Source organism: Onychomys torridus, chromosome X, assembly GCF_903995425.1.
Source record: "Onychomys torridus chromosome X, mOncTor1.1, whole genome shotgun sequence".
NCBI lineage: Eukaryota > Metazoa > Chordata > Mammalia > Rodentia > Cricetidae > Onychomys > Onychomys torridus.
Window position 1 is genome coordinate 128,743,285 of NC_050466.1, and position 18,821 is coordinate 128,762,105.

General features: G+C 34.2%; 1 protein-coding gene across 1 annotated transcript in view; it reads left to right on the forward strand.

The window, feature by feature from the left end:
• Positions 1-18,821, forward strand: part of Htr2c (5-hydroxytryptamine receptor 2C) — a 211,956-nt gene that overhangs the window by 168,463 nt on the left and 24,672 nt on the right. The window contains exon 5 of the mRNA XM_036174942.1: positions 13,114-13,314. Within this exon, the coding sequence (XP_036030835.1) occupies positions 13,114-13,314 (201 nt within the window). The remainder of the gene's footprint in view (positions 1-13,113; positions 13,315-18,821) is intronic.

Consider the following 18,821-nt stretch of genomic DNA (forward strand, 5'->3'; position numbering starts at 1 on the left):
ATATACTTTGAACCTTTCTGATGGATCAGGTAATACACAGAAAAGACTGTGGCACAATAAATGTACTAGGATAGAGATATATGCATTTTACCATTAGAAGACATAGTGGGAGAGTAACTGTACATGGAGTTTCAGAAATGGCTTCCCAAATGAAGTACTATTTTTGCTGAGTTTTTAATTATGTGTAGGAGTTTCTTTGGAAGAGCAGGAAGCAAAGGGCTATTTTATAGGCATTAGTCTGGAGGAAAAAAGCTAAAATCAACCAATACATAGAAAAGTCAAAGGGGAAAATGACTAAAGATGATACTTTTCTTTATTAGATTTGTTTCAGACATGGACATATTCTGCCTCAAAATGGAGGTGCTAAAACAGAGAGAGGGGAATTGTAAACGGTCAGACAAAAATAAAGATATTCTAAAGAGACACTTGGGTCTCAATTTGACTATTAGACTGTTGAAACAATAGACCCAAAACAAATGAGAATTTCTCTATGAATCTCATGCTGAGAGGCAGAAAGTGCTCTAGTCAGAGCGGGAACTAGTCTCCCAGAAAGAGATGTCTAACAGTTCTCACAACTCAAACAACTTTACAGAATGAGACTGAAGACCCATAAAATGATGGGTCAGGGGTGGGCAGAAGCTGATGGGTGGCCAGACTTGACTTGGGGCACAGGTGACAACCCACTCCAAGTTCCATAACACTGCATGGATCTGGTGGTCTCTCCAAAGTGTTAGTAACTCTTTCAATGAACTCCTTGATCCTTAGTTAAAAAAAAAAAATCTCGCTACTGCTACCAAAACTTAATTTATTTAAAAAAGACACCAAAAACCTGTGTATGAATACTAATCTCTGTGATGATTAAACTTGTCCTGTTCCCATTCTTCCTTTTCTATTGATTTAACAGTATCTTTGCATCAATATAATCAAGTATTTTCTTTTCAGAAACCTAACTAACAGTGTGGTTAGTGTAATATGTGTAACCAAAGCCCCAAACAAGAAAATATAGAGCCATAAAATTAAAGTCACAATGCTCATTCCCTTTCCTGCATCATTTCATTTTTCCTGCTGCTGAAAAAGTGGGCCTACATAGTACAAATCTAGCTGAAACAATCCTGTATATATACTGAGAAAGGCAGACCACATGAAGGAAGTTTGTGATTTGTCCTTATACATATGAAACCACTCAGAAAATAATATTTGAATAGAGAAATGAAAATATTTAACATAAATACATGGGAAATGACTTCAATCTGTTTGAATAAAAGTTGCTTGATCAAAAGCCATAGCTTTGGGGGAGAGGTAGAATTCCTTTTCCTTATGGGTGTGTCCCCTGAAAGGTTTACCATAATCCAGTGGCTATCCACATACCTGCATCAAGTATAAAGGCAGGACTAGTAGGACTTGATGGATTCTTTAAAAATAAGGATACAAAGTTTGAATGGGGATTGGACATGGGAGGAGACAAGGGAAGGGTCTGAACATGATAAAAAAGCAATGTATATAAATCTCAAAATGACAAAATTTTAAAGGTCGTGTAAAAAACCTTAGAGTTGTGGGGCTCTCTCAGTTGGGCAAGTACAGGGTGATTTGAAGAAAATTACTTGTAGTTCATAATGAACAACCCAGGTATGAGTTCCTAGTGGAATTTTTGGGTCACAACTTTCAAATGTAGCAAAGTTAGTGAGCCCAGCAGCCATACTTTTCTCAGCTGAAAGAAGACAGTTAATACAATGTGTCCCCACATAACAATTTCTTTCAGAGTTTTGTGATCATACTGCAAAGTCAAAACCTCTATTCTCAGGGTGATGCTTCAGACTACATTTTTGATAACTAATTAAAAGTTACCTTATTCTGTGTAGCTTTTTCCAAAAATGTATGTGCACTATACTCTTTAGCAGTGAAAATGATTTTACTATAGGGGTACAGTATTTAAACAAGCAGTCATGGTTTCCTTAACTGGGAGTATATCTGGAGAGGGTAACTCATAAAATATTGTGGAAACTGTAATTATGAACAGAACTTTTTTAAAGATCCGTAACACATGATTGTTCCGAGATGTGGAGAATAATTGGAGAAAAGGGTGGATTATTGGTTACCAGGTTTCTAGGCCATTCAGATTATCAGTAGTCGATGCCATTTCATCAGAAACAGAAGACAAAGTCAGAAGATGTCTTCATGTCATCATTTTCACAGAGAAGCATCAATCAATGGCAAGTCCCTCAACAAAGAATGGAAGTTTGAGGTGCAGCAGTTGACCCTCACATGGACGAGGAGGTTGAACATCCTGCATAGTGCTGCCAGGAAATCCCTACTTCATACTAAGAGGGGGCTGGCTGGTTGCATATGTAGGATGTCCCATCTCCTGGCCCACTTCGTCATGAAAGACACTGGAAACGTCATTCTGCTAGTTGAAGAGCCAAAAAGTCCATGTGTAAAAGAAACAAAGATTTGAGCTACATTGCTAGTAAGACATTGATAGATAGAGTTATTTGAGGATAAAGACTGACTGCTATAACTTTAGCTCACAAAGGAAGAGAGTATGTGAGTACATCTGTAAAGTTGAGGGCAGTAGATCTGCCTTGAATCATATGAGCAGGCAAAAGGTATAGCAAAGTTTTCAGAAATTCTTATGGACACAAAGGCAGTGCTTCAAAGATTGTGTCACCTCCTCTCAGCATTATGCCAGCACAAAGAGTTTGGTAATTGAACATATTTATGTAGGATATTCAGATGTAGATTACCCAGGGAAAGAGAGAATCCAATCCCTACTTGTAGAAAAAAACACCATTTATAGACTGAAGAGTAGAAAAAGTAAAAATGGATCTCTCAGTCAGAAGTCATTTACCTCATATCAGGATTCCAGAGAGGCCTTAATAAGTGTAATTAGGATTAAAAACAGTCTAATTTCAGGCAAGAATCCAAGTTACAAAGTGGAGACAGGAATGATTCCAAAAGAGAATGTAGTATGTCCCCCAATATTTTGAAAACATAATTGTTAGATATAGCACCTAGCCAGATCAAAGGGACTTATTATTATATTATATTATATTATATTATATTATATTATTTTATATTATTTTATATTATACATATTTACAATTTGTTTTCAAGATTAGGCTTGCCTCTTAAATATTTTGTGAAATAAGTACTTTATTAACAAAAATTTGAATATTATTGATGTGTAGCTTTTCAGATATATTTACAGTCTCAAGTAAACACATATGATTCTTCTGTTTTCACATAGAAAGAAAAACAGTATTTATTATATGATTGGACATAGATTTGTGTTTTCCCTAAGATTCAAGATTAAAGAGTAAAACAATTATAGATCTTGTCTTTATCTTGCCATAATTTTAATAAGAATTTTATGAAATGTGTCATTATAATGAATCGTTTTCCCATTTTTCTGTTTCTAGTACTTGCTCTTAGACAACTAAAACATCTAAATTATTTTCTACTTACCTTATATCCAGAAAAACTATGATTTATTCCTGCTGAACCTATTGTTTTTTAGAAATTTCAGATTTACTAGGCCTACAGTTACACAAATACATAGATGATTTTATTCCTTGTTTTCAAAAGCTAAACAAGTTGCTTAAATACTGATCTAAATAAAAATGACCAAAATACCAACAGGGGCTTGTAAGATGGCCCAGCATATGAGGACACTTATGACTAAGATTGACCAGCTGAGTTTGATCTCTGAGACCCACCAATTAAAATGAGAAAACAGACTCATGTAAAATGTCCTCTAACTTGCACATGCTACCATGTCAAATGTCAGCCCCACATATACACACAATAACAAACTAGCTAACCAAATAAATAAACAAACAAACGGAAACAATGAGTAAACTCAGTAATGCTCACCTAGCATTCACTGGGACCTAAGTTTAAGCCTTTTAACTGGTATAAGAAAAGAATTAAGGCACTATAAGGAAAATAGAGAAAGTGTCCTCTCTACTTCCTGAATCTGAAGTTGAACTACAGTACCTAAAATAATTATTTCTATTGGCTCTTGTTTGGGGGGAAATTGCCAAATTGAAGGGAGTACTTCAGATCTATATATAATTAAAATTTTAATTAGGAATGACTTGTATTTATTAAGCCTATTTTCAATGTTTACTAAAGTAGCATAAAATTTCTTCTCTATCATTAACATAATAGATTATGTTGGTACATTTTACAGTGTTGAATTACCGTTTTGTTACTGTGATTACTGTTGGTTTTCTATGATGTATTAGTTCTTTGGTACTTTTCTGATCCCTGTTCATTAATAATGTGATTGGAATTCTGTATATATATATATTAATGAATGCTATTGATCTCTAAACTTTTTAAATGGTTTTCAAGTTTTGAGGTTGACATGCTACTTATTTTATGAATTTTTAAAATGCCCTTGATTTCTTCAGTGACATGTTCAACATTCAGTTGTGTACTGTTTAATCTGTTTGTGAATTTTCTTCAGTCTCTTTTCATCTTTGTTTCTAGCTTAATTTATTACAAAAAAAAAAAAAGCTCCAGGGATGGTGAGATTTTTTTTTTCAGAATTATTTGGATGAAATGTTCTGTATATAACCTCTAGGCCCATTTGACGTATAATATTTACCTCTAATATTTGTCTTTATATTTTTGTTGCAATAACCTTTATACTGGGAGAAGTATAGGTATTAGAGTAATCTCTGCTATTATTGTTTGGTGGTTTATCATGATTTTATCTAGCAGTATTTCTTTTATGAAATTGGGTGCACTTGTTTTCAGTGAATACATATTTCGAATTGTAATGTCTTGATACTCTGTCTTTCCAGTGATCCATTATATTAGCAAGACTTTCCAATGCATTTTATTTAATTTTTCATTTCCAGCATTTTAGTTTGTTTTCTTCTGTATTGCTCTTTATTTAATTTCATTTTCAAAGCTCATACTGGCCTCATTAATTTATTTAAACATTTATTTGTATCTTCTTGGAATTCATTCAAAACTTTACTCATGTCATCTTTGATTTCTCTTAAAACATGAATAATAACTCGTTTGAATTTTCTGTCTGGAACTTCATCTATAGGAGGTCATTGGAGGCCACTACTGTGGGATTGACATTTTTTGCAGGAGACACATACTGGAGATTTTAAATTTTAAGTCAACTATTTTTTTAAGACTTATTTATTTTGTATATGAGTGCTCTGTCTGCCTGTACACCTGCATGCCAGAGGGGGCAACAGATCTCTCTCATTTTAGATGGTTGTGAGACACCATGTGATTTGCTAGGAATTAAACTTGGAACCTCAGCAGCCAGTGCTCTTAACTGTTGAGCTGTCTCTAGCTCTATAAGTCAACTATTTTTGTGGCCATTTGGAAGTGTTTAAGAGGAACCAGATTATTATGGTTAAGATGACAATTTTTTCCTGTTAGACTAGTGCTCAAGAACCAGACTCTATCACAGGATTCCCCTGAGAATATAATACTCACTGAAAAACCATTTCACTACCTACTGGTGAGTCCACTATGAAAATCAGGCGATAGTCAACTAAAAGCAAGCATCTTTTAAGCATCAATCAGTGCATGAAGTGAAGACATGGTAATAGTACTGTGTATAATAATATATTACTGTGGGTATCAGTGGGAATGGAATATTAGTTAGTTGTCCTGTTTCTGACAAAATACATGATCCAAGCTTCTTAATGGAAAGAAGATTTCTTTGGGTTAGCAGTTGCAGAGGATATAGTCCATCATGGCAAGGAAGGTATGGTGGCAGGAACATAAAATGTCCATCATGAGAAGGCAGAGAAAAATGAATGCCATGAGAAGGTACTACCCACAGATAGGAGAGTTCTTCCTATCTCGATTAACCTAGTATCAGCACACCCTCACAGACATGTACAGCAATCAGGGTTTTGGTGATTCTATATCCCATCAGGTTGACAAGATGTACCATCCACAATGGTAAATAAAAAAAGGAAGATAAAAGCAAAGCAAGACCAATTATTAGTGTTAGGTTAATAAAAAATAGAGAAGGGAAATAGTATAGAATACTGTAGGCCAAAATCACATTTAGGTGAGAGTTTAAGTTAAAGGTAGACTGAAGAGTAACAGGCAAAGTTATATTATTAGATAATGTATAACAGTCCCATTTCTCAAAATGTCAAACCAGAGACTTTGTGATTTCTGCCAATCTGTGTTCCTTGGGAGAGGAAAACGAAAAGAAAAAACCCAAATCAAAATGGATCAAACAGGAAGGGGTGAAGGGGTTGGGGGGTGAGAGAAATAGATAGCAAGAACAGCATGGCCAAGTTGGTGTTAAATAAAATAGGAACACATATAGAGTGGAGAGAGAACTGGCTAGCCCGGTTGCCACATCAAGTTTCAATACTCTTGAGTTTCCTTCCCAGCTCATATAAGCCTGTCTCAAACCTGGGATTGATTTGCAATGTATGGTATAATTCTTCCCTCTAGTTCTTCCTTTGAATGGTCAGATTATTGATTCTGTAAGCTTGTAAATTTTTTGGGCAGAGAAAGTCATGTTGTCTTGATTCCTCATGTGTCTTCATAAGAACTAGCACATCTAGGATTTAGTCAACTAGGATTATTTTGATTACCTTCATTCTTTCAGTTCAAGTTTTTACATTGTTCATGTGGGAATAGATTACAGTAGGATTTGAGTATTGCTCCTCCCTACTGGACTGCTACACCCTTAGTTTACATGCTCAGACTATTGTACTCAAACTCCAGCACAACCCCAAGAATAGAAAGGTAACTATAGAAGCAATGACAAAATGAATAGGCTCTCTATGAAAATACAATAGTATTTCATTTAAAACAAGCATCTGGGGCTGGAGAGATGGCGCAGTGGTTGAGAGCACTGGCTACTTTGCTCTTCTAGAGGTCCTGAATTCAGTTCCCAGCAAGCAAATGGCAGTTTACAAGCACCTATAATAGGATCTGGTGTCTTCTTTTGATGTGCAGAAGTACAAGCAGACAAAGCTCTCACACAATAAAACACATAAACAAATAAGCCTTTGTTGATCAGATGACATGCCCAATGCATGGGATTCTGCAGAGACAAGGCTCAACGGTTTTCCCATACAGTTACTGGTATTCAGCAGACACAATCTCTGAGTCTAGGCTCCTGACACTTACCCTGTATTCCTTGAATGGGCCTTGCAGAGAAGGACCCTTGTATCTAGAACTACAATTGGTACAAAATCAGCCAGGATCTTTTTAAAATGGCTTCCTTGCCGTTGACATTGTCATGATGACCTTGTCATCAACTAAATGGCATGTGGATCCCAAGATTCCCATCTGCTTGATCATAAATCTGCTCAGTGTGAATATCCACTATTGATTGTATTTTCTATTATGATTCTCTTTCATGTTTAAATTATCTTATATTAAATGTACAGTGAGTTCTCTCCTTGTCTTAGGACATGATTCCAACCTTCTGCATAGGCACACACTCCACACTAGAAACAAAGCACTTGCTCTTTGGGGGCTGAGTTGTGCCATTTTCTGAAGTTTCCTTTCACCATCATTCATCCTAGGACAGCTGTTCGCCAATCCATCCTAGTTTGTGTCCAGAGATCCTACTAATAAGTGTATGGACATCATCTGCCATCTTCAGAACCCTAGTGTCATCCTGTAAAATATACATATCTCTGCTTCTAAAAATTAGGTTTTGTCTTTTCCAGCTATCATTTTTTACTGTGTAAATCTCTAAATTTTCCACATATTCATTGTATGGGAAATCTGCCTGGATCATGTAAATACTACTGTAAGAAATTTGCAATTGTGGTAGAAAATAACAGATATAATAGTTCATCCAATGAAATGCCTACTCATCTGTACATTTAAAGTACAACTGGGAATGAGATTTTACAAGCAAAATATGTCAAGGAAAGTACTGTAATCATCAATACAATCAACTTCCATAGCAGATATAATTCAAAGAAGCTAAAAGAAGTGATAACAGACTGAGGTTGTAGCTCTCAGTACTAGAGCACATACCCAGCACACATGAGGTTCAATCCTCAGCTCAAAAATAAAAAGAAATGATAACAGTCAAAAATCATAAACACTGTGTTTAGAGGACTTGCCAGAGATAACACTTGGATGAAGGTGACATTAGTTGAGTTTTCAACATCTATCGCTTTTGTATAATTCAAGAGGAGGAAATAGTTCATGCTGTGTGCTGTCACTAAGGTTCTAATAGACAATGTTCAATTTTGTTACCTAAATAACCTGAAGAACCTAGGCTCATAGTTGTTTTTAGCACTCTGGAGGCTAAGCCAGGAGTATTGTCATAAGTTGAATGTCACATAGTGAGTTCCTTGGCTAAAAGGATGAGATTCTGTGTCAAAATTAAGAAGAAAAGGAGGAGGAGGAGGAGGAGGAGGAGGAGGAGGAGGAGGAGGAGGAGGGAAAGGAAGGAAGGAAGGAGGGAGGGAGGGAGGGGAGAAGGGAGGGACAGAGGAAGGAAAGAGGAAAGGAGGGAGAGAGGGAGGGATGGAAGGAGGGAGAGAGGGAGGGAGGGATGGAGGGAGGGAGGGAAGTAGAGAGGGAAGGAAGGGAGGAAGGAAAACAGACAGAACTAAGAGAAAAGTTTAAATAAACCACAAATTCAATTTAGAAGTTGAGGGAGTAGCTAAGATAGAATACTGAGAGAGAAAGGAACCACAAATACTTCTCTGAAAAGCCATAAACACCTCCTACCACTACACTAACTTAAGTCATGCTTGCTAGCAAATGGTTCAAGCACATTAAGAAATGATAAGTTAACTGAAATGACATTTGAGCTGCAGCCCAAGGAATAGAACTTATGACTTGTTCCTAATAAAATAAATGATAGCCTAGAAAAACAAAACCACAAAATACTCTTTGAAGCAACAGAATAAAAACCAGCATCTCGGCAATATGATATTCATAATGGTTAGGTTATGATAAATTTTTCTAAAATAACAGGGGAAAGTAACATCCCTACATGTGCCTAGATCCACTTTTTAGAATCATATCCTGAAAATATACAGATACTGAAATTTAGAGAATGATAATATATTTATGATAATGGCATAAAGGAAAGTATGTTCACAATGATTGGAAATTGTATCTCTCTCTCTCTCTCTCTCTCTCTCTCTCTCTCTCTCTCTATATATATATATATATATATATATATATATTCAAAAATAAAGGGCATGTGGGAGCTGAAAAATAATACAATAATACATGAAAAGATTTTAAATCTTTTGGATAGACATAACAGCAAATGGTAAATTAAAAAAAAAATACTCAATTCACTTGAAGAGAGATCCATTGCAGTCAAGGCCAGATAGAAAAGTGTGCTCAGAAAAGAAATAACATATCCTAGGGAATAAATTATGAAATGGTAGAATTTTCTAACATATACATGACTTGAGACTCAATGGGTAAAAGAAGGAACATTCTATTTGAAAAATAAGGACTGGAAAGTCCTTATATTTGGTGAAATTCATAAAGCATGAAGGTCTAAGAACAACAAGCATAAATATGAAATCCAGGATTGGCAAAATGGCTAAGATGACATTTCTGACACTCTGAATCTCAGAGGCCAAAGGAAAGCACTCAGGGAATATTTCTTGCCTACAGAGCGTTTTAGATTATTTTAGTGAGAAACTAGGTGTGAGCCAAGTGTGGTGGTGAACACCTATAACTCCCATAACTCTGGAGGCTGAGACAGGAAAATCAGAAGCTTAACACTAGCCTGGGCTGTATACCAGGACCAAGTTCAATTTCTTTTCAGTCCTTAAGCCATACTACAGTGTAACCTCAAATTAAGTATAGTATCTATAAAAGACAATGAAAACAAGCTTTGAAAAAAAGTAACCTTTTCTAAAGGTATGAAAAAAAAATCAACAAAGCCCACCATAGCAAGTAGCACCAACCCACAGGGAAAGAGGAAAATTTACAGAGGTGCTTCAACATAAAATTGAAAATCTCCCCAAATATATACATTTCGTTAAAATTTGAAATCATACTCCAAGTAGAGGCAGGCAGATCTTTAAAAGTTCAAGACCAGCCTGATCTACAGAGCAAGTTCCAGGAGATCCAGGGCTACACAGAGAAACACTGTCTCCAAGAACCAAAACCCGAAAAAAAAATCATAAAAAGTAAGGAAAAAAAACAGATATTGACAACAGGAAGCCCAAGAATGGAATTATCAAAATTTAAAACAATTACTTAAGTTATTTAAAGTGCTATAGGAAATAGTAAACAAAGAACTAAAGGAGACGAGGAAAATGATGTTGTAACAAATAGAGTACATAATTAAAAGTTTAGAATTATACAAAGGAATCAAGAACAAATTGGGAAGTTTGAGGGAAAGAAAGCTTAGGGGAGCTGGAGATCCCAGCTGGATCAAGAACAGAAAGGGAGAACAAGGAATAACAGACCATGATAAATGAAGACCACATGAGAACAGGAATAGGCAGAGTGCTGGAGAGGTCCCCAGAAATCCACAACGATACATCCGCTGTAGACTGCTGGCAGTGGTTGTGGAAGTGGATGCAGAGAGCCTTAGCCAGGCCCCAGGTGAAGCTCCAGGAGTCCAATTGTCGAGAAGAAGGAGGAACTGTAAGAGGGTGAATTGTTGAGATCAAGATTGGAGAGGCACAGGGACAAATAGCCAAAATAATGGAAGCACATGAATTATGAACCAAAGGCTGTGGAGTCCCCAGCTGGATAAGTGAGACAATTGAATAGCTTGAACTGTTTGGGAGGCACCCAGGCTGTGGGACTGGGACCTATCCTTAGTGCATGAGCTGGCTGTTTGGAACCTTGGGCTTACACAGGGACACTTTGCTCATCCTGGAAGGAGGGGACAGGACCTGCCTGTACTGAATCCACCAGGTTGAGCTGAATCCCTAGGGGAGTCTTGGCCCTGGAGGAGATGGGAATGGAGGGAAGGGGCTGGGGGGAAGGTGGGGGCTGGGACGGGAGGTGGGAGGACAGGGGAACCCATGGCTGATGTGTAAAATTGAAACACAAATATAATAAAAAATTTTTTAAAAAAAGAAAGTCCAATAACGGAAATAAAAATTTCACTAGAGTTAATCAACATCAGAATGTCAACAACTTGATCTAACATTATGCCTTAAGTAACTAGAGAAAAAGAGCAAGATTAGCCCAACTAGCAAAATTATAAACATAATTTATTGGCTGGTTTTGAGTCAACTTGACACATCTGGAGTCATGAGAAAGGAAGGACCTTAAATTGAAGAAAAGCATTGCCTCCATGAGGACCAGCTGTAAGGCATTTTCTCAGTTAGTGATCAATGGGGGAGGGCTCAGCCATCAGTGGGTGGTGCTATCTCTGGGCTGCTTATTCTGGGTTTTATAAGAAAGCAGGCTGAGCAAGCCTGGGAACCAAACCAATAAACAGCCCTCCATAGCCTCTGGGATCCTGCCCTGATTGAGTTCCTGTCCTGAATTCCTTCAGTGATGATCAGCAATGTGGAAGTGTAAGCCTAATGAACCCTTCCTACTCAGCTTGCTTTAGGTCATAGTGTATCTTCAGAGCAGTAGGAACCTCAACTAAGACAATAAAATAGAATAAGAAAATGGACAATTAAGAAATCCAAAACTTGGGGCTGGAGAGATGGCTCAGTTAGAGCACCAACTGCCCTTCAAGAGGTCCTGAGTTCAATTCCCAGCAACCACATAGTGGCTCACAACCACTTGTAATGAGATCTGGTGCCCCCTTCTGGCCTGCAGGGACATAAATAAATAAATCTTAAAAAAAAATGGAAAGATATCGCAATGCCTGGCTGTGGTGGCGCACGCCTTTAATCCCAGCACTCGGGAGGCAGAGCCAAGCGGATCTCTGTGAGTTTGAGGCCAGCCTGGTCTCCAAAGCGAGTTCCAGAAAAGGCACAAAGCTACACAGAGAAACCCTATCTTGAAAAACCAAAAAAGAAAAAAAGAAAGAAAAAAAAGAAATCCAAAACTTCTTTGAAAATTTGACAGTTTTCATGAGAGAAACAATGGAAAGAAGAAAAATTAAGTGACACAATTGACTAAAATTAGGCACAAAACTTGGTATGTTTCTATAAATTTGCAAGATTCACAAGTAGGGGGTAAAGAAATGGCTCAGGGGTTAAGAGTACTTGATGTGATCTCAGAGGATCTCATTTCAGTTTTCAGCACCCATGTCACAGAACTCATCAAATACCTGAAACTCACCTTTCCAGAGGATCTAATGGCTTCTTCTGGCCTTTGGCAACACACATATGCATGTGAGCAGAAGCACACAAAAATAAAATAAATAAATCTTTTAAAAGGTTAGGAAACAATACAATGGATAATCACCCTATTACAAGTTAAATAATCTAGACGAGGATAGAAAATAAAACATTGAGAGGAAACTGGAAAAGAAGAAACAATAATATTTATTATCTTGCATATGTAAAATCATGAGGAAACCACACACAAAAACTACACATGAAACAGGAACTTGGCAAAGTTACAGGACACAGGATCAAGAAACTAAAATTATTGTTAATACTATACACAACAGTAAACAATCCATAAAGCGAATTTAAAAACAATTAAAGAGCGTCTGAAAAATCTCATGTGACCACCTCATCAGCTATTAAATGGAACAGAGTAATAATAAATAAATAAGTATAAGCCTCCAAACATAATTATCAACAATCTCACTATGAAAAATTATTCCAGGTATATGAGGTGTCCAAAGTATGTAAATCTGTAATGACAAAAAAATTAAAAAAAAAAAAAAACTAGAGTTTGCCTAGGAGTCAAAGGAAGTAAAAAATAGGTTGCTGACTGCTTAATGTATAGTGTTTTTCTTCTGGAGTGATGAAATATTTCAAATCTAGAAGGAAGTCATATTTGTAAAATATTGTGAAGGTACTAAATGACTTGGGATTACACACGTTAAAGTGGTTACTTTTATATTATGTAAAGTGTACTGTAATACAAATTATAACTGATATCATAATCATCCCTAGAAAAAACACTGAAATTTCACTGTCTATAAAATGTGAAGAGCAATAAGTGTACTAAAATGGAAAAGTATAGACTGTACTATGTGGATAACATGTTTTTTGTCTTCTCTTTCTTCTCTTTCAGATTATGTCTGGCCATTACCTAGATATTTGTGCCCCGTCTGGATCTCACTAGATGTGCTATTTTCAACTGCGTCCATCATGCACCTCTGCGCCATATCGCTGGACCGGTATGTAGCAATACGTAATCCTATTGAGCATAGCCGGTTCAATTCGCGGACTAAGGCCATCATGAAGATTGCCATCGTTTGGGCAATATCAATAGGTAAATACCTGGCCATAGAATTGCAGCGGCTATGCTCAATATTTTCGGATTATGTACTGTGAACAACCTACAGACATCGACTGGTAACATTTGCGTTTGATCGGGAGACGAGTAATTATTCTTGACCTACATATCTGATATTTAGGTTGAAAATAATGAAAGTATAATGCATATGGATATGAAGACATAAGCTTTCCATTTGTACAGCTAAATTATTTTTGCATTAATATACCAATGGATTCTGCAACACAGATATAAAGTTATGAATATTACAAAGCTATAAGAATAAAAGACTAAATTTATTAAATATAACGTTGAAATATATGAAAAGAAGTATCTTTACAGAATATTTGATCTACTAATTTTTACATATTCCATACTCAAGTTTTAATGGAAAAATTAATAATGCAATTTGAATTGGCATGAAACAAACATACATAAATTTGTGCTGTTATTAAACAAAATCTACTATTTTTCATTAATTGTAATTAGTTTTACTCATCTGCTTAAACACAAAAAGGCAGCAATTCTTTTTTAAAGTTTCAGAATATTTAAAGAGTGATAAATGATCATGTTATTCCACATACTTACGATAGTCATTAATGTTCTGGCCATGCTGACATTAAAGTCAAGAATTATAACTAATAGAAGTTAGAGCACCTAGTTTAACTTATTATGTCTCATGAAATAATTTCTCTTCAACCTGTGTTTCTTTGAAATATTCAGAGAGAGACCACAACAAGATCAAGACTTTTCTTTACTCTTCATTAATCTTCCAAAGTTTTATCTCTGGATTAGTTAAGCAAATAAATTTATATCACTTTTAAGATTGCTTTGTTGTAGTTATTGTAGAAGATTTTGTGAGTATAGAGCAAGACACCTTTAGATAACAAGCCATGAAGTCTCCCACAGAATTGCATGAATCTACATGTGCAAAATTGTGCTCATAAAGTTTAGTTCATTCTCTCCATTTAAAAATTAGCATATTAGTTGATAGAAACCATTTTTACATTTTTAATATAAAATGATATATTACAGTAAGATTTTATGAAAAAAATAATACTTGTATATTAATGGGGAACAATAAAAGTAAAAGAATTGCCTAACTTCAAGACTTAAAATATTGTAGAATAATATTTTATGTATTATTTTAAATATTTATATATTATATTAAATATTTTCTATAGAATACTATAGATAAATAAAATAAATCAAAATGGAAATATTAAAGAGAAAAATGTAGATAGACTAAGGAAGAAAATGTCAAATAGATAATAAATGGCAGAATTCAAACCAAATATACCTTAAATTATATTAACTATAAGTAATCTAAATAGTCTAAGAATGTCAGAATTAGAAAAAATAACACAGACATGTGTAGTATATTAAGAATATAAAATAAAAAGTTGAATTTTTTAAAATGTCTTTTCCTCAAAGACCAACAAGAATATTATACAGCAAAATTACTAGTAAGGATAAAATTTTGGTAAAAAATATATTTTGTAGAATGTTTACTACACGATAATGAGACAATTAATTTATCCAGACAATTTAACACAATAATTTTGGACTCATTCAAAGAGGATAGAAAAGACTACAAAACAGACAGACAAATGCACAATGATGGTATAAGATATCAACAAGCCACCCTCTGTGATTATGAGAAACAAGAACAAAACTTCTAGTGATTTCTTAGATGACTAATATATCAATTTCCAAATGTTTTAATCTCACAATTAAATTATACTCTTAAACATATGGTGACTCATAGTACATCAGTATTCCCTGTGTTAAAAAATGAAAATTAAAAATTAAATTATGTGTACAAAGTTTTAAAAACAATACAAATCTATTATATCTTACCATAAATAACTAGATCTAGGACAATAACTATTTTTGCAAAAATAAAATCATTGTGAAAAGGGGCATTGTTTTGCAAACTTTATCACTGGATTTGAGGAAGTGATTCTCTTTAGTCCCAAGTATTGCTTTCTCTATTCTGTTTAGTGTTGGTCTGCTATTTTCATGTATGCATCTGCATCTAATTAATTAAAATAGGGTACTTTTAATTATATGAAAATAATATACAACATCACAGAGACAGCTTCAATACAGGAAAGTGTTTTTATAAATACTTCAGATAATTGTGAGAGGGTTGTAGTTTTTTTCTTGTAATGTAGAATCTGAAATAATATCTCAGATTTTTTCATTTCTTATCACATTAATATCCAATGAAATATATGGTCAAATTACTGATCCTTGATTTGGAAACACAAAGCACAAGTCACTGGAATAATATTGATTCACCAATTATACAGACCTTCCAAAGGTTATTATTTCATTATACAATATCAAAATATCATGAGTGCTAATAGTCCCTGCTAATATTAACAAAAATAGTCTTTCAAAATTTTAGAAGATATAAAACTTTAAGGGATAGATATAGGTTTTTAAAATCCCAATATTCTGAAGAAAGTTTATTGTGTCACTGGCATGAAACATCATCTGGTCTTGTTACCTGACTTGAGCTCAACAGAATTAATTTTGACAAAATATCCGGCAGTCGTCAGTCATTATTTCAAGCAGTAAGTCTGATAGATAATTCAGTAGAGTAAATCATTTAGTTGTAGTCTTCAAAATTATTCACAGTACTCTAAAATTTTTTCGTTTTAATAAAAATTTTAATTAGCTTGTCAGTCTCCAAGTAAAGTATGTTGTTTAAAATAAACATAATTGGATTGAATCTATAAATTAATTAAGTAAATACTGAAATCTAAACAATACTATGGTTTACAATCTGTAAACATATCCATATGTACAGAGATATTTAATATTTACTTGTTATTTAAATTCTTTTTTACAGTCTATCTTTCATAGAAACATCTCTGTGCATTTAATTTCTTTGATTGCTATTATAAATAGTGTTGGCTTTAAAATGTTATTTCCAATTGCTTGTTGGTGGTATACATAAATAAATACACGTAAAATTTTACATATTTATTCTTTACCCAGACATCTGTCTAAACCCACTTGACGTTTCTACATGCATGTTAAGAATTACTGCCATTTTCCATATATCCTCCATGATGTCACTTATAAGTACTGACAGATTCATTTGATCCTTCCTATCTTAAATCTTTATTATCTTGACAGGGTGTGCAAAGTAGTGTTCAGGGAAAGTGGAGGTAGAAGACATTTTTCTCTTCTTTTCTGAGTGGAAAGTATTGGTATTTCAACTTTAAGCGAGATGTTTGTGTGCTGGGGTGTGGCTCCAGTAGTAGAAGGCTTGCCTGGCATGTATAAGACCCTAGCAAAAGGAAACAGAAGAAATAAATATTGTGTGTTAGTTCAGGCCTTTTAAAAATGTTCTTCATTAGATTCAGGGAGTTCTCTTTCATTCTATATTAGCTGTGACTTTTCATATTAGTTATGAATTTCCTTGAATCATTTTATCTGTCTAGTGTGATGATTATTGGTTTTATTTCCTCTTTCATTCTTATTATAGTAGATTATATGTTTTTGAATTGTAATTAACCTTAGATTGCTTAAGTAGCAATTTATTGCCAATCCATTTGGTAATGAATTTTTTAATTCTGTATTATTGGATTCTATTTAAATTTAATTAACCTTTTAAAGCTAATTTTCCAGAGAGATTTTACTTTGTCATTGTGTTTTCTTTGGTGGCCAATTTTGGTGTGAAGATCTTATATATATGACATAAGATATATATAAGTGAATCTGAAACTATCTCTATATATTTTTAGGTTTTTGGAAGATTTTCAGTGTATCACTTTTGTTTAAAACAATTAAATAATTTAGTCATGTAGCCTTCTGTACTTACAGGTGGTGTGTGTATGTGTGTATGTGTGTATGTGGTCTTAATTTTTTATTTAATTACTTCAAAATGAATAGGAACATTATTTTGCTTTTATTTTTGTTTTTCTTATTATTTTGGTACACAGTAATTTTCAAAAAACTTCATATTTTACCTAATGTTTCTAATTTGAGGCACAAAGCAGCATACAAAAATGTTATATCATCTTTTAATATCTACTGAATATATGTCATCCTTTTAAGGTCTACATAATATGTAACTGGATTACTATTTGTCCATCATCAATATGTCATTTTGACTGCCATTTTTATTACTTTAACATCTGTTTAGTTGAGACTATTTCATTGTGAAGGCTACTGTACTTTTATTTCAGCTCACAGTTTGGGGAGAAAATGCTTAATCTTCTTGAGATGTCTGTGTCTGTGATGAGTTGCTTCTGGTTCTGCTTTTGATCTTGCATTGTCTTTGTAATTTGACTTTTTAGCCTTATCACTTTATTCTTTCTTTTTATTTTTTTAAATAACATTTTCTTTTCATTTATTTTACATACTAACCACAGTTTCCTCTCCCTCCTCTCCTTTGGTTCCCTCCCCTCAACCTCCCATCTACTCCCCTCCCCATCCACTCTTCCTCTGTCTCCATTCAGAAAGGGGCAGGCTTGTTGTGGACATTTATTTATGCTATCTCTATATATGCCCATTGTAAACTTTGTTTTACTTGGAGTTCATGGTGCTTATTGGATATATAGAAAATCAGTTCTGTTCAAATTAAACATTTGGCCATTACTTCCTCAAATGTTCTTTCTGACCCTTTTGTACCTACTTCCTTTTGGAACACCAATTTTGTATGAATTGTTATTCTTGAGGGTATCTCACATGTGTCTAAGAATCTCTTGATTTTTCTTCATTCTTATTTTTACTTTTCAGAATGAATTATCACAGTTTGTGTCTCTCTGTCTCTGTCTCTATCTCTTTCTCTCCACATTTGCTGTTTATGTCTTTTTGACATAGCAAATCAACTATTGAGCCTCTAAATTTTCATATCAATGACTGTGGCAACATTTTTCCATACTTTACTCCTAATCTCTCCATTTTACTTTCAATTAGATTACAACCAACAATTTTTAAGTTCAGCATATGAACAAGATTTGTATTATTTTCTTTCTGTGCTTGGCTTATTTCATTAAGCACAGTAATCTCCAATCCTGTTTAATTTGTCCAAATGCCAAGACTGCATCCTTATATTGTACCATCATGTGCATACATTAAATTTCTGTAAGCTCTCATCATTTCATGTGCATGTGTTGTTTCTCTTTCTTGGCTATTATGAGCAGTTTTGCAAAGAATGTGGAAATGCAAATTTTTTATATACTCATTTAGTATCATTCAGAAATATAACCAGTATTGGTATTGCTACATTATATTTTTGCTATTATATTTTTGCTACATCATATCTTTGATTTAATTTTTTAATTTTCTGAGGAAATTCAAAACTGTACTTCATAATGAGTATACTAATTTACATTTTGAATAACATGAAAGTTTTCCCATTTTTCCACCCCTTTCATCACTATTTACTATCTTTTTCCTTTTCTTTTTGGAATTATACAAACTTTCTCATTGTGGCTTTTATTTGCATTTTTCTTATGATTACTGATGATGAGTAGACTCTA